Source organism: Dromiciops gliroides, chromosome 5 (assembly GCF_019393635.1).
Source record: "Dromiciops gliroides isolate mDroGli1 chromosome 5, mDroGli1.pri, whole genome shotgun sequence".
Lineage (NCBI taxonomy): Eukaryota > Metazoa > Chordata > Mammalia > Microbiotheria > Microbiotheriidae > Dromiciops > Dromiciops gliroides.
The window spans coordinates 34,071,117-34,086,309 of record NC_057865.1 but is presented as its reverse complement, the minus strand read 5'-3'; the positions used below and the strand labels follow the sequence as shown (position 1 = coordinate 34,086,309).

The 15,193-nt window shown below is 40.9% G+C and overlaps 1 protein-coding gene across 2 annotated transcripts in view; it reads left to right on the top strand.

Annotated features, from left to right (window-relative positions):
* KCNH8 (potassium voltage-gated channel subfamily H member 8) overlaps nt 1–15,193 on the top strand; it is a 418,936-nt gene that overhangs the window by 372,197 nt on the left and 31,546 nt on the right. For both annotated transcript variants that reach the window (XM_043967854.1, XM_043967853.1), the window contains 3 exons: nt 3,780–3,818; nt 7,764–8,119; nt 14,121–14,227. In XM_043967854.1, the coding sequence (XP_043823789.1) occupies nt 3,780–3,818; nt 7,764–8,119; nt 14,121–14,227 (502 nt within the window). The remainder of the gene's footprint in view (nt 1–3,779; nt 3,819–7,763; nt 8,120–14,120; nt 14,228–15,193) is intronic.

Genomic DNA, 15,193 nt, shown 5'->3' with positions numbered 1-15,193 from the left:
TTTTTAATTCAAGTAAGATGATGCTAATTTTGTACTATTTTATCACCACTTGAAAATAAAAGAAGCACATTCAGGCAAAAAGTAATTTAGATGTGACCTGAAGCCTATTTCCAAGATATGTCATTATTTCCAGAGCTTCTCACTATATGTTCAAAAGGCTGGTTCTTTTTTTTTTTTCTCTTTTCATTTTTAATACATCCTCTGCAGTAATATGGCATGGTCTGAACTGCCCTGAGGGCTCAGGCTGGTGTGTTTATTAAGCCCCTCAATGCCCAGATTGCAGGTCGCTATACAGAATTGTTATTGAAATAAAAGACACAAGCCTTGTGTACCATGGGATTGCTGGAAGGAAGGAAGGAAGGAAGGAAGGAAGGAAGGAAGGAAGGAAGGAAGGAAGGAAGGAAGGAAGGAAGGAAGGAAGGAAGGAGGAAGAGAGGCAAGAAGGGAGGGAGGGAGAAAGGAAGGAAGGAAAGAAGGGAGGAAGGAAAGGAGAAAAGGAGGGAAGGAAGAAAGGAAGGAAGGAAGGAAGGAAGGAAGGAAGGAAGGAAGGAAGGAAGGAAGGAAGGAAGGAAGGAAGGAAGGAAGGGAGGGAGGGAGGAAGGGAGGGACAGAGGGAGGAAGGGAGGGAGGGAAGGAAGGAAGGGAGAGAGGGAAGAATGGAGGGAGGGAGGGTGGAAGGAAAGAAGTATGGAAGGAAGGAAGGAAAGAAGGGAGGAAGAGAGGGACAGAGGAAAGGAAGGGAGGAAGGAGGGAAGGAAGTATGGAAAGCAGGAAGGGAGGGAAGAAGAGAGGGAGGAAGGAAGGATTTCTTAAGCACCTATTATGTGATTTGATCTTCACCACAACTTTGTGTAGTAGGTGCTATTACTTTCTCCATTTTACAGTTGAGGAAACTGAGGCAAACAGCAGGTAGCTGACTTGAACAGAGGCATGTAGCTAGTTATGTTTCTGAGGTTGGGTTTGAATTCAGGTCAAAGTGAGACCCTGCCCCTTAGCCTTCAGTGACCTTGGGCTCTGGAGTCAGAGGACCTGGGTTCAAACTGTCCCTGACACTACCTTTGTAACCTCAAACAAGTTGCTTCACATCTCTGGAAGTCAGTTTCCTTATCTGCAAATTAGGAATTTACTAGGATGATATCTGGGGTCTCTTCCACCTCCAATCTTTTATTCTGTTCAAGCCAAAAGTTGCAATAATAAACAAGACAAATATGGACATACGATAATCTTTTCCTCAAATCTTAAGGAAGTTGGAGAAGGGAGGGGGAGTCACAAAAATAGATTTTTTTTAAGACAAAACAAAATTCCACAGTTTAGCATTTTGTTTTGTTTTTCTAATTTTTGTAGAGGTAAAGTAAAAAAAAAGTGGAAGATAAAGCAGTTAATAGGAAGACGGTATGAACAAGTCAAACAAAGGAGATTGGAGGAGGAAGGAAAATGTGGATGTGGGGTGGAATAAAGATTCGGCCATTCAAGAAAACAGTTATTAAATATCTGCTGTGGGTAAAAACCCTATGGTGGGAGCTGGTTCACAATTAATCTCTTCCCTCCAGTCACAAGCCCCAACTGTTTTCATCCTTAGGGTCTCTGTTGAATAATAATGATCCAAGTAGTGGTTGGGGCTTCCTTCTCTACAGCTACCATCAGGGAAATCATCAGAGCACATGCGTGGTACAGTCCGAGAGAAAGGCATGGCTGCCTATCTGCCCTCTTTCTCGTTTCAATCTTTCCCTATCTCTTGGCTCCCCCTCAGCTTCCTACACAATAACCAAGCCTCCTTTAGCCTTTAAAAAATCCTTCCAGGCAATCCTAAAAGCTAGCATCCTATTTTTGTCTATTCCCTTTCACATACCAGGAAAAAAAAAGAGAAAAACATGTCTAGAGTCATCACCTCCACTTTGTCTCCTCTCTCTCATTCCTCCTCTCTTCATAATCAGGCTTCTCACTTCATCACTCAACTGAAACTGATTTCTCCAAGGGCTCCAAACCACGTAACTTTTTCTCTGCATCCTTCTCTATTTTTCTAGAGCATTTGCCATTGCTGACCACCCTCTTCCCTGGATATTCTCTTCTCTCTGGGTCTTTTTGTGATTTTTATCCCCTCTTGGTTCTCTTTTCTGTCTGACCACTCACTCCTCATTCTCCTCTGCTGGATCTCCATCCACGTCCCACTCTCCAACTGACCTTAGCACATAGTAGGTCCTTAATAAAATACCTTATTGACTGACTGACTGACTGGCTGACTGACCAACTATGGCTTTGTACCCCAAGGCTCTATCCTAGGTTGCCTTCTCCTTTCTCTCTCTATTCTCCCCCATGGTAATGTCATAAGCTCCCCACTATTCCAGGATCATTTCTACACAGATGACTCCCAGCCTTCACCTCTCCTTGGCTCCAGTTCCACATCACAAACTGCCTTTTGATTATTTCCACCTGGATATCCTGTCCTATAAGGCAGTGGTGTCAAAATCAAATAGAAACAAGGTCCTCTAAACCAATGGACTGCATATTGACAGGGGAAAGGGAAGGGGGAAGCATTAACCTTATCTATATTCTAATATTTTTTATTTATTTTTTAAAATTATTTTATAAATTTCCCATACACTTTAATCTGGCTTGGGCCCACTCAGGAGTGCCCTGGGGATGTTTTGAACACTTCTGCCATCTCAATATGAATGGAACTGAAATATTTTCCAAACTCTTCCTCTCCTATCATCCCCTTTTCTATTAAGATCAGTGCCATCCTTCAAGGAACCAGATTCTCCACCTTGGCATCTTAACTCTCCCCACACCCACTATCCAGTCAGTTGCTATGTCTTCCCTTGTCTCTGCTCCCAGAGCCTTCATCTGAGTTCAGGTCCTCATCACCTTTAACCTGGATTATTGCAAGATCCTGTAATAAGTCTCCCTGACTCCCCCATCATGCATCTTCAGTCCACTAACCTGAAAAATCGATCTTCCTCCAGCACAAAGCTGACAGTTTACTTTCTGTACTGACATAAGGCTGACCATATATTTCCTGTGCTCAATAATCTCCAGTGACTCCAAATGACCTCTAATATAAAACAAAAACTAACCCAGTTAATGTTTAAAGCCTGACTCTCATCGGCCCTCTCAGATTTATTATATGTTATTCTCCTTCGCTGAATATTATTTTCCATCACACACCTAAGGTTTCAGCTAAGCTGGTGTATTTTCCATTCCATCTGCCAACTCCCGGTCTTTACAGAGCCTGTATGTAATGGTTGATCTCCCAAATCCATGCCTTTGCACAATTCTATGCCTCATGCCTAGAAAATATTTCCTCCTCACCTCTTCTTCTTGAAATCCCTAACTTCATTCAAATCTCAGATCCAGTGTCATTTTATGTACAAAGTTTACCCCTTCCCCACACCCCAGTCACTGGTCCCTTCTCTCTGGGAAACTACTTTGTTTTTAATTCATATGTATTTTGCATTTACTTATCTATGTGTGGTTTTTGCCTCCAGGAAAATGTAAATAAGTACAAAAAACATGTTTCTTTTATCTTTATCTCCCCAGTGTCAGGCACATAGTACTGTAGACCCTTAATAAATTAATTTGGTATCAAGTTGAATTTCTTGACCACTGCTCAATGAAATATCTGCTCCACTGGTCATAGGTGAGAGGCAGGAGTTTACCTTGCGCTCAGTTTACTAAACAGACAATGCTCTTTACCCTCACCCAATCAATATCCTTTCCAGTCCCCAGCCTCTTGCTGTGCTATTATTGACAAGATGGTTCTTTGTTCTTTGTTCCTACAGGTCATATCAAGGCTATCAAACAAATCCACACTCTCTCAGGTATGTCTGTATGTATAAAAGAAGTGCATTTACAAAGTTGATGTGAGACAAATAATAACACATATGTTTCTATAAGGCCTTAAGGCTTATAGCATATTTTCCTCACAGTAGCTTGCCTTGTAAGGGAGGCAGGCTGGGCAAACATCACTATATCCATTTTACACACCAGTAAACTGAAGCCCCAGGTGATGAATTGACCTGTCCAAGGTTACACAACAATGACAGAGCCAGGACCCCAATGCATGTCTTCAGGTTTCTGGGTCAGGCTTCTTTACATTACTCCACAAGAACTCCCTTGAATCCATTGAGGACCTTCAATCTCCTGGGAACTTGTGTAACAGATGCAGAATGTAGCCAGTCAATGACTTAGAGAGTTGCCTAAGGCTTAGAAAGGGTCCCTGTGTTTGCCCAGATAGTAAGTGGCTGAGCTAGACTTAAACTCAGATCTTCATGGTCATGACCACAAAGGTTCTGTGGGGTTCTGTCCACAATCCCTGAAGGCTCTGACCTTCTTGACTTTTCCAAACACGCTTTCCCATAAGATTGGCAAGGATGCATTTTCCAGAGTCTGAGAAACCAAAAACTGCTTCAGCTGCAATCTGGGCAAAAGGCACTTTGTTGTTGTTGTTGTTGTTGTTTAATTAAAGTGTAAACAGTTTTTGTATATCTTTACATTTGTGAGAAATAAGTCCATAATGAGTTAGCCTAAGAAATGTATGTATATTGTTTCAAATCCACAACCCAAATGTCTTTTCCTAATAGTCCCAAGCCATTGGCACAATCTGAGTGTCTATAATCAATAATTAGTTTTAAGGTCTCATGTGACTTGTTTATGCTATGAGGTAAGTTATCAAGACCATCACTCAACAAAAACCAGATAGCGGGGCAGCTAGATGGCGCAGTGGATAGAGCACCGGCCCTGGAGTCAGGAGTACCTGAGTTCAAATCCGGCCTCAGACACTTAACTCTTACTAGCTGAGTGACCCTAGGCAAGTCACTTAACCCCAATTGCCTCACTAAAAAAAAAAACAAAAAAAAAACCAGATAGCCATGGCACACCAGGCAGTGCTCTGTAGCAGATAGTGCTAGATTTGGGGTCAAGATGACCTAGGTTCTAATCACTCTTCTGACCCTTACTTGTCGGGTGACCTTAAACAGGTCTGTTAATTTCTCTAAACTCTAACAGCTCTCTAAGATTTCTTTAACTTTTGACTGACTGAGATCTGCCTTGGGAGAGGGAAATGTGATGATGATGGAATCACAGATCCAAGATGTATCAATGTATCACATCATATCCATAAGAGACAACTGGATTCAGGGACAAAATACCCGTGCAAACTAGGTAAATGCTATCCAGTTGACAGCCTTCCTGCTTTAAAAAACATGCTTAGTATCACAGAAACTTTTCCCAAAGATTTTATTTTTGGTTTTTGGGGGTTTTTTGGTGAGGCAGTTGGGGTTAAGTGACTTCCCCAGAGTCACACAGCTAGTAAGTGTCAAGTATCTGAGGTCGGATTTGAACTCATGTCCTCCTGAATCCAAGGCCGGTGCTTTATCCACTGTGCCACCTAGCTGCCTCACCAAATATTTCATTTTTAGCAAAAGTCTTCCTTTTTACTAAGAGGGTGACCTTAGTCTAGTAATCCTCATACATCAACATTGGCATTTCTATGAAATGGCCCAGCCCAAGTATAAACTAACATTTCCTTAGTGTAACAGAAAGTGTAACAGAGGGCATTTCTCACAATAGACTGGAGGAAGGCAGATACACAACACAGTGCTTGGCATATAATAAGCTCCTAATAAATAGTTGCTATTGTTTTTCATTCATTCATTCATATCAAACATTACAATGGACAGAGAAGTAGTCACCAGTCTGAATGATTTTGCTTTGGTTTGGTTGGTTGGTTTAAGCCATGTAGAAACCTCAATATCAAAGTCCAATGTTGGGTTTTTGTTGGTAGAAATCACAAAAGAACTGGATCTATGATTTCGTTGGTACAGGGAATTCTCTACGAATCGAGGTCATCATCTCTGCTGAAATTTTTAGTCTTGAGAGCTATCTAGAGCATTGAGAGGCTAAGGAAGTTATTTAGGGTCACAGAGCCAATATGTGTGAAAAATGAGGCTTAAACCCAAGTCTTTTTGACTTCCAGGCAGACTCTCCTTCTATTATGCCATGCTGCTTATTTGTTCTTGTTTGATGACTAAAAACACCCAGGTATATGAGTGAAATTTCATTGAGAACTATCATTTTAATACTTTCCAAAGTAAATATTGAGGATTTCTTCCAGATTGTTCAAGGAAATTTCAGATAGGGTAAATATAGTGAAGATAGCATTGAACTCAGAGTCAAAGATCCTGAGTTCAAATTCTGGCTTTTCCACATAATAGCTGTGTAACCTTGAGTCAATCACTTAATTTCTCTGCTCAGTTACCTCATGTAAGACTAGACGACATCTGTACTCCCCCTCAGCTTTATATCTATGGTCCTATATGATTAGGATCTGTTAGAGGAATCTGTGAATAGAGTTCTGGGTCTGGAAATAGGAAGACCTGGAATTCACATATTTCTCTTCAGATACTAATTGCTTAGACCCTGAGCAAGTCAGTTAACCTCTGTTTGCCTTAGTTTCTTCACAATAAAACGGGAATTACAATAACATTTACCTCTCGGTTTGATATGAAGATCAAATGAGATAATATTTGTAAAGAATTTAGCACAGTGCCTGGAATATAGTAGGTACAACATAAATGTTTATTCCCTTCCTCTCCCTCCTCCCCTTCCTCCTTCTCAAACATCTTTATAACCTCTCTGAGAAGCAAGAAGAATAAGATGGTATTACCCTTAGTAGAAACTAGAGAGTAGAGTAAATAAGGTCACATAATAGTCATTAAAATAACAACCCCCATTTAAAGTTTACAAAGTGGATTTGTCACAACAACCCTCACTCCAAGGTGATACAAGGATTAAGGTCTCACTTAACATTAAGGTTCAGAGCAGTAGTTATTTCCCCATGGTCATAAGTCTAGTCTGGAGCCCAGATCAAAGGCAGAAGCAGTATAGATGATTTATAGCTGTTCTAGTACTGGGTACTGCTGCCCCTCACACTCTTGCCACTATCTAGTATCATCTCTGCCTCAGCAATCCCTTCTGTGCCCTGGGCCGATGTGTTAACTATTCTCAACTTAATCTAAGAACAAATGCTCTCGATGGTTGGTGCTCCTGTTTCTTCCTCACCCACATCATGGTGTCCATCACAGCTCAGATTCTTTCAGAATTTTTTTTAATTATTCTGGAATACTGGTATATTCTGCTGGGCCTACTGTCCTCTTTCCCTTAGGCTTCACCTTAGTATATAACACTTTCATTCATTTGCTAATGGACCCTCTTTGCCAGTCTAGTCAAGCTAGACTAGATGAGAAGCTGATAGGCTGCTTCTCAAAATCATTTATAAATGCATAAAATAAATTGCAAATGAAATCAATTATATTGAAATTAATTACCAAACAATTTTTAAACATAGTTGTAGATGCCTAGCTAAAGACCCCAGCTCTAGAATTCAAATTGATGGCCCCTCAAGAGTTTTACAAAAGTATTAATTACATGAAACCAAGCAATCAGAATCAAAAGGTGAGTCTGGCAAAAAACTTCCTCACAAGGAAACTTCAAAGAATTAGGGTAAAACCAAGAGGGGGAAAAATCTCTTGGCAGCAAGAATGCAGAGAGGAAACTGAGTGAAGATCAGATTGTTTTTTGATGTGGACATCCTCCAGGGACTGAGCTCCCAGATAAATAACAGTAGGCTCCCAAATGATATTAATTTTAATGAGAAGTAAACCTCTAAGGGATTAGTCTTTGTTCTACTGGGAAATTAGCATGAACAATGTACCTCTGCCAAATGCATTGCATTCTTCTTTAATCTGTATTATTCACTAATTTAGACGGAGCCTAAGGGAAATGGCAGCATAAACAGGAGACTCCCATCAATAGTGGAAGATGAGGAAGAGGATGAAGAAGAAGAAGAGGAGACTGCCTCTCTCTCCCCCATAAACACCAGAGGCACCCCCTCCTCAAGCAACAAGAAATTTGGAAGCAATAAAAGCTATCTAGGCATAAGCTTAAAGCAATTAGCCTCAGGAACCATGCCCTTCCACTCACCTATCAGAGTCTGTGGCTCAAACCCTCCAAGAACCAAGCAGGAAACTGACCTCCATTTACACAGCAAAAGAAAGGAGAAAAACCTGAAGCTGCATCTTTCAACCCTTAATATCACAGGACCCCCTGATCTCAGTCCAAGGTAATCAGTTAGCTCATGTCTTCCTTTTTCTCTCATGATCAACTAACTTTCCATGATTCAAGTACTTCAGTCTCTAGTTCCTTTCATTACTGCTTTTTAACCAGTTCTAGAATCACAGTAGATTCCTAATAGAAGGGACTTTAGGGCATTGTATTCAGAGTCAGGGGACCTGGGTAAAATCTTAGCTTTATTACTAACTAGGCATGTGATCTGAGGTAAATTACTTTCTCTCTCTGGTTCTCATTTGTAAAATGAGAACTAGACTAGAGAATCTAGAACTTGAAGTAGGCTAGAGAAATTACACTTAGAAAATCTCTAAGGTCTATTTTGCTTTAAACCCTGTGAACTATGAAAATCAACTTTTCCAACCTCCTCATTACAGAACCATAGGTAGACTTACCCAAGGGACCATCAAACTATCCCCAAAGGGCTGAGTAAATGTAAGAAAGTGGTGGTCTCACTATTCGGTGTGTTCCTTGTTGGCAGCTCTTACAAAAAGTTTAATGTGAAGGATATTTAAACTACCAAATAAGGTATGTAGTTACCAATGGTTTTCAATGACCTATTCCTATGCATGGATCCAATTTGCCCATGTAAGTGAGAAGGGTGTGTGTGTGTGTGTGTGTGTGTGTGTGTGTGTGTGTGTGTGTAGTGTGTGTAGTTCCCTGACTGAGGTGAGCAAAAAAAAAAATGAAAAGAAAAGATGTTCCTAGTCTTAATTAAAAACAATCCAATAAAACATGTAAATACAAAGATGAGAATGAAATGAAAAAAATATTAACACTCCAAAAATGGAAGGGTCATGAAAGCAAGCATTAGCCACCAACAAAAATCACATGACGACGACTTCACAAGCTCAATAGGAATCCACACGGTGATGTTTCAGCCAAGCAATTAATGCAAGCTTAGGCTGAAGTAAGGGTGGTATAGCCTCCAGAGATAAGCAGATGGTCCAGATGTTCTCTGCCTTGGTCAGACAACATCTATAAGAATGTATTGCAGGCAACTAGCTATATGGCATAGTGGATAAAGTTCTGGACTTGGAATGAGGAAGACCGGAATTTCAATCCTTTCTCATTCCTTAACTAGCTATGTAGTCCTGGATAAGTCATTAACCTCTCTCAGCCTCAGTTCACTCAACTATAAAATGGGCATAATAATGGTACCTACCTCTTAGGATGGTTGAGATAATATGTGTGAAACATTTTGCAAACACTGTTTGTGCGTTCAGTTCTGGGCACCACATTTTAAGGCTATTCATTAGCTGGAATGTGTCCAGAAGAGGGCAAGTAAGGTGATGAATGGCTTCAAGTTCATGTCATGTGAAGATTGGATGAAGGACCTGGGAATGTTTAACCTGGTTAAAAAAAGAAGAGATGGGGGCAGCTAGGTGGCACAGTGGATAAAGCACAGCCCCTGGATTCAGGAGGACCTGAGTTCAAATCCAGACTCAGACACTTGACACTTACTAGCTGTGTGACCCTGGGCAAGTCACTTAACCCTCATTGCCCCACCAAAAAAGAAAAAAGGAGGGATGCAATAGTTATCTTCAAGTACTATAAGAGTTTTTCATATGAAAAGAGGAGTCCACTTGTTTTGCTTGGCCCAGAGAGCAGAGCTGGGGGGATGGATAGAAGCTCCAAAGAGGTAAGTTGAGGCTTGATGTCAGAAAAAAGCTTTCAAATAATGAGAGCCATCCCAAGGTGAAAAGACCTTCCTCCTGAGGTTGTGGATTCCCTACCAGTGGAAGACATCATCAAGCAAAGGTTGCATGAGTACTGGTAGGTATGATCTGGAGAAGGCGAGTTTAATGCCTCAGACTCGGGAGCCTGGAACAGAGCATGTGCTTCAACCTTGCAAAATAGGCACCACCTTATCAGAGAAGTCCCCAGACTCTGATGACCTTCAAGCTTATCCTAAGGCCTGCTCATGGAGTGGATATAGCACATACAAAGCAATCGCCATGGTCTGAGACAAAAGGATCCCCCGTTGGCATGGGGTGTTGTAGCTTTCCCTGCTCTGAAAGAGGAAAGCATTTCCATAGCTGCCCCCCTTGGAAAGCTTGTGTACAAGACTGAGAGAGATCATTTCAGAGTCAGGAAGAACTGTTAAAAAATGACTTTCAACCTTATGGCACAGGCATTAGGCAATCCACTAGCAAGAAACAAGTGAAAAGGCAGTGGGGGGCAAGCACTTGATGCTGATGGAAATGAGTCGCATTTAACTTTTCTTAGGAAGGGAGCAAAAGCTACTCTGCCTAAGCCCCAATAAGTCAATAGCCATTGATTGAGTACTTACAGCATGTAAGCATGTATGGCCCTGTGATGACTGCTCCAGTGGGGGTAAAGTGTAAGATTTATTGGAGTTTTGAGCCTTGGCAGCAAATAGACTGACTCCAGGCCAAGTCGTTCTATTCAGATAACTCAGCATTGCCCCTAAGATGACTTGAAATCTTTCCTCCCACCTGTACCAGCCAAAATAATGTTGAAAAATATGATGTTAAGAATAATATTTGAAAAAAGAAATGCCCCCCAGGGGGGTACTGTTGGCAAGTTAAACTATTTGCCGGTTGGCAAGATAAAGCAAAATCAGAGGAGAAGTCAAAGAACAGAGCACTGGTGAAATGATGTCATTGGAAATGTCAGAGGACACTTGCCACTAATTAACAAATGCATACATTAAGTACTGAGCAGTTCAGCAGCAGTTGAGCTCACTATAGACTAAAGGTATCTGGGAAGGTTTCATGGGCAAAGTGAGACTAAAGCTAGGCTTTAAAGGGTGAGTAAATATCACAATAATAGTTAATATTTCTATAGTGCTTTAATGTTTCAAAGTGCTTGACATGTTATCTCATTTGATTCTCATAGCAACCCAAAGAGGTAGGTGCTATTGTTATTCCCATTTTACAGATAAGAATACTGAAACTCAAGGAGGTTAAATTACTTTCCCAGGGTCACACAGCCAATAAGAGTCTTATTCAGGATTCAAACTCAGGTCTTCCTGATTCTAGGTCTAGTGAACTCTATCCAATATCCCACCTAGCTTTCTCAAAAGGCAGAAAAAAGTGGTGAGTGACATGATTGCTGAAAGTACCCCCCAATCTGTGGCTCTCTGTCCCTAGTTCGATGTAGTTATAGGAAGGGAGAAGTCATGTAGACCTGGACAACATCACATTTGTGTGTACCTCTTTATAAAGGCATTAGACATGACTTGTACTTAATTTTATTTTTGATGTTTTATTAGTGAATTTTGTTTGTAGAATAAATTCACTTCCCAAAAAAAGACCTCATCACCCCTCCATGGTACCATTCCCTATAAAAAGAAGAGGGTGAAAAGCAACCCAGCAAAACCACCCAACACCATAACTGATATAGTATCCAGCATTCCACACCTATTGGTCTCCACTTCCTTTCAAGATGAAGTCAATGTGTTCCAACACCAGCATCTAAAACCATTATTGACCATCACATAGGATCTAAGTCCTGTTTTCTTCTTTTACATTACTGCAGTCATGGTTTACATTGTTCTCATGGCTCTCCTTTCTTTTATTCTTTGTTATCATACAAAATTTCCCTAATTCCTCTATTCCTCAGATTCATTGGTGTTGGTTATGGTTTTTTACTGGATCTGTAATTTCATTGATGTAGGGAATTCCCAATGAGACAAATGTTTGCATCAATTCAGATTTGGATGTGCTCTGAGTCTTTTACTCTTAATAAACTGCTTAGAGCAATGAGACATTAAGTGATTTAGCCAGGCTTACACAGCCAGGATGTATCAGGGGCTGGATTTGAACTCAGCTCTTGCAGGTTTCTCTAACCATTACACAACATTTCCTCTTATTGCTTCTTGTAGTGTCATCATATTCCATTATATTTATATACTGTAACACATTTTAATCACCCCTCACCAACCAATGATCACCTACCCTGGGGCAAGGGGTAAGGTGTGCACCAAGAGCTATTAAGTTGGATTCGTTTTTAATCAAAAGAACTAATCAGAAACCCCTCCAAAGAGGGGAGGTCTTGCTTGATGCAGTCACTGAGCTATGACCAGGAACTGAGGGAATAGACCATGATTGTTCCATGTGTCTTCTGTGACATTTAAAATTTAATGTATGGTCACCTTATTCCTTTCCCCACTGTAGGAAAAACTAGCTAGGGTTTACTTATAAATTAGAAGCTTTAGCACCAGTTTGGGGGCATTAGGCATTTATTAAAGAGTAAAGAGAGAACACATGGAGTTCAGAAAGTAAAGAAACCTATCTACTCTAGAGGAGAGATAAGAGTTCAGCCTGGCCTGGTTCTTCTCCCAAGTCCTCCACCACGAGCCTGGTCCATCATCAAACTTCCGGTCCAAACTTCCTCTACTTCCAGAAGAGAGGCTGTCCTTCCACCCTGCTTCAATCTAATTGGCTAGCATCACCCAAATCCATTGGTTCACTGGACTTGAGGGTGGCCTCATGTTGATGTCATAGTCCACAGCCTCTGAGAACACTCCCTCTTGGGAGTCAGGCAGGTGTGGTTTTAATCAAGTCAACTTCAAGTGATTTAATCAGCAGAGTCAGTCGGTCTCACTCTCTCACTCAATCCAAATCAATCTCCTCCAGCTGGGTCCTTTGGGCATTGGCAAAGTCCACTATTTTCTCACACCTCTGAGTTCCAAGGGGCTAGGACCACTTACGGAGAGAATCCCTCATTAACATTGCTGGTTCAACTGACTGAGAAAGATGACATTAATAGAAAGGAATAAAGGGAACTGAGAGTTTGCAGCAGTTACTCAGCTGTCAGAAGGCACAGGAGACACTGACTCTAATCCTGCTTCACATCCATTTGTGAATCCCATGTACTTAACCTTAAGAAATTCCAGAAGCCAGAATAGGGACATTAGGGAGATTCCTGGGATGCTACTTTTTTGTACAGTTTCTTTTACAATACTAAACATTTTCCCTCTGGGTGATGCAGACTTGGAGGAAAAATCCAGCTCTCAGGTGAGTGGAATGTTGTAATATGAAGTTCCGAGTGGAATTTGTAATGAAATTGTGATTCTAAAATTAAATTCTAAACTTTTCACCTCTACCTCTTAAAAATATATAAAAAACAAAAACCACTGTGGTATAATAGATGAAGTATTGGGCATGAAGCCAGGAAGACCTGGGTCTGACACCCCCTTAGGTATTAACTAGCTGTATGACCATGGGCAAGCCCCCTAACCTCTCTCTGAGCTGAGCTCAACTCTCTCAGACTAGAAGTTATAATAAGCATTGGTGGAATAAGTTCTCATACCAAAAATTCCCAAACTGTGAAATCATGTCCCTGACATGATACTGACTTTTCAGAGGTGATAGGGATAGCTGGCACTATGATTTCTTCCATGTAAGGAACTCCTAGATTAGAAATTTCCTCACCAATGAAAATTGGCAACTTGTTTTTAGCTAATAACCACAAAATGGCCTTGGGCCCTGAAGTTCTGAGACTAGCCCATGGCTCCCCAGCTATCATAGTGCAGCTGTGGAAAGACAATAGATTTGGAATCAAAAGATCTGGGTAGAATTGATGCTACAACTTACTACTTCTATGACTTTGAGCAATCACTCAACCTTCATGTGCTTCAATTTCTTCATCAGTGAAATGAGAGTTTGGGAAGAGATAGCCTCCAAAGACCCTTCCAGTTTTCTTTTATGTCCCTCACCCTCAGGTTCCTCATCTGGAAAATGGGAGGGTTAGGCTGTAGAATATCTAAGGTCCCTTCCTCTTCTGAATTCATGATCCTTTAATTCCTACATGTCATTGGCCAGACTTGAACCCAAGTCTTCCTGCCTCTGAGTTTATCCATCCATCAATGAAACCAGATCACCTATTTTATCAAATGGTAGAAATAACACCTTGATTTACTCTTCAAATACTCTCAATTGTGTCTTTTATAAATATTGAGCACTTTGATGGAAAGCCCAGCTTGTTTATTCACCTGTTCAAATGTATTGCCTTTTATTTTTAAACAGGATCGTGGATGGAACAGAAGATGGAATTACTAATGAGGAAAACCAGACTTTTGACTTTGGTTCTGAACAAACGAGGCAGGATCCCCGAGTGACTCCTCCCTTAGCAGGTCAGCTTTCTAGTTGCTCCTCTTTGAAGGAGTGACCATTCTTTGTCCCTAAATGGTTGAAGGACTGTTTTCATATCTTCCTGTTTTTAGGTGATTCTCAATGTGATTAAAAACTGGCCAAGACTGATAACCGTTCAGACTTTTTGTCTCACTTTTGCTTTGTCTGTACTCACATGACCATTATTACAGTTCTTATCTGCAATTTAGCAGATCATGCCTGTGGTTTTTCAGGAGGCACTTATCAGCTAGTAACCCTGTTTTCCTGTTTTAAAGACAAATCCAATCTGTAAAAACCATGTGGGGGGCACCTAGGTGGTGTAGTGGATAAAGCACCAGCCCTGGATTTAGGAGGACCTAAGTTCAAATCCAGCCTCTGACATGAGCTGTGTGACCCTGGGCAAGTCACTTAACCCTCATTGCCCCGCCAAAAAAAAAAAAAAAAAAAGCAAAAACAAAAACAAAAAACAGCAACAGAAAAAAATACAATGTGACATGGAGGAAATACCATGGTGGCTGTGTTTTATAGGATCATAGGCTCCTCTGCAGTTTATTTGGTGACAGCTCATTTAATTGGGGTTTATTAGGAGATAAACAATATCAGGAAGGACTTGAGAGAGTTTGGCCATGCCAACACTTGTGCTTTTGCCTGTAGAAAGAGGTCTGTCAACAGATAACTAGCAGTTGATGGCTTTAATCAACACTAAAAAGAATAGATTTTCTGCATCTGGTGAAGGAAGAAGAATGATTAAGTGCTGAAGTGGCATCAATAATTCAAAGCAGGTTTGCAAAAACTACCAGGTGCAGCCCCTGATCCTCCATTTCTATTCTCTTCTTCCCAATATGAAGGTGTCCCTAACCATCCCAACCCCATTCATCCCCCTTTGTGAAATGCAATGGTCATGATTGAAATTATTTTGTGGAAAAAAACCAAGCTAAAACAAAATCTTTCAAATGTTCTCAAATGTG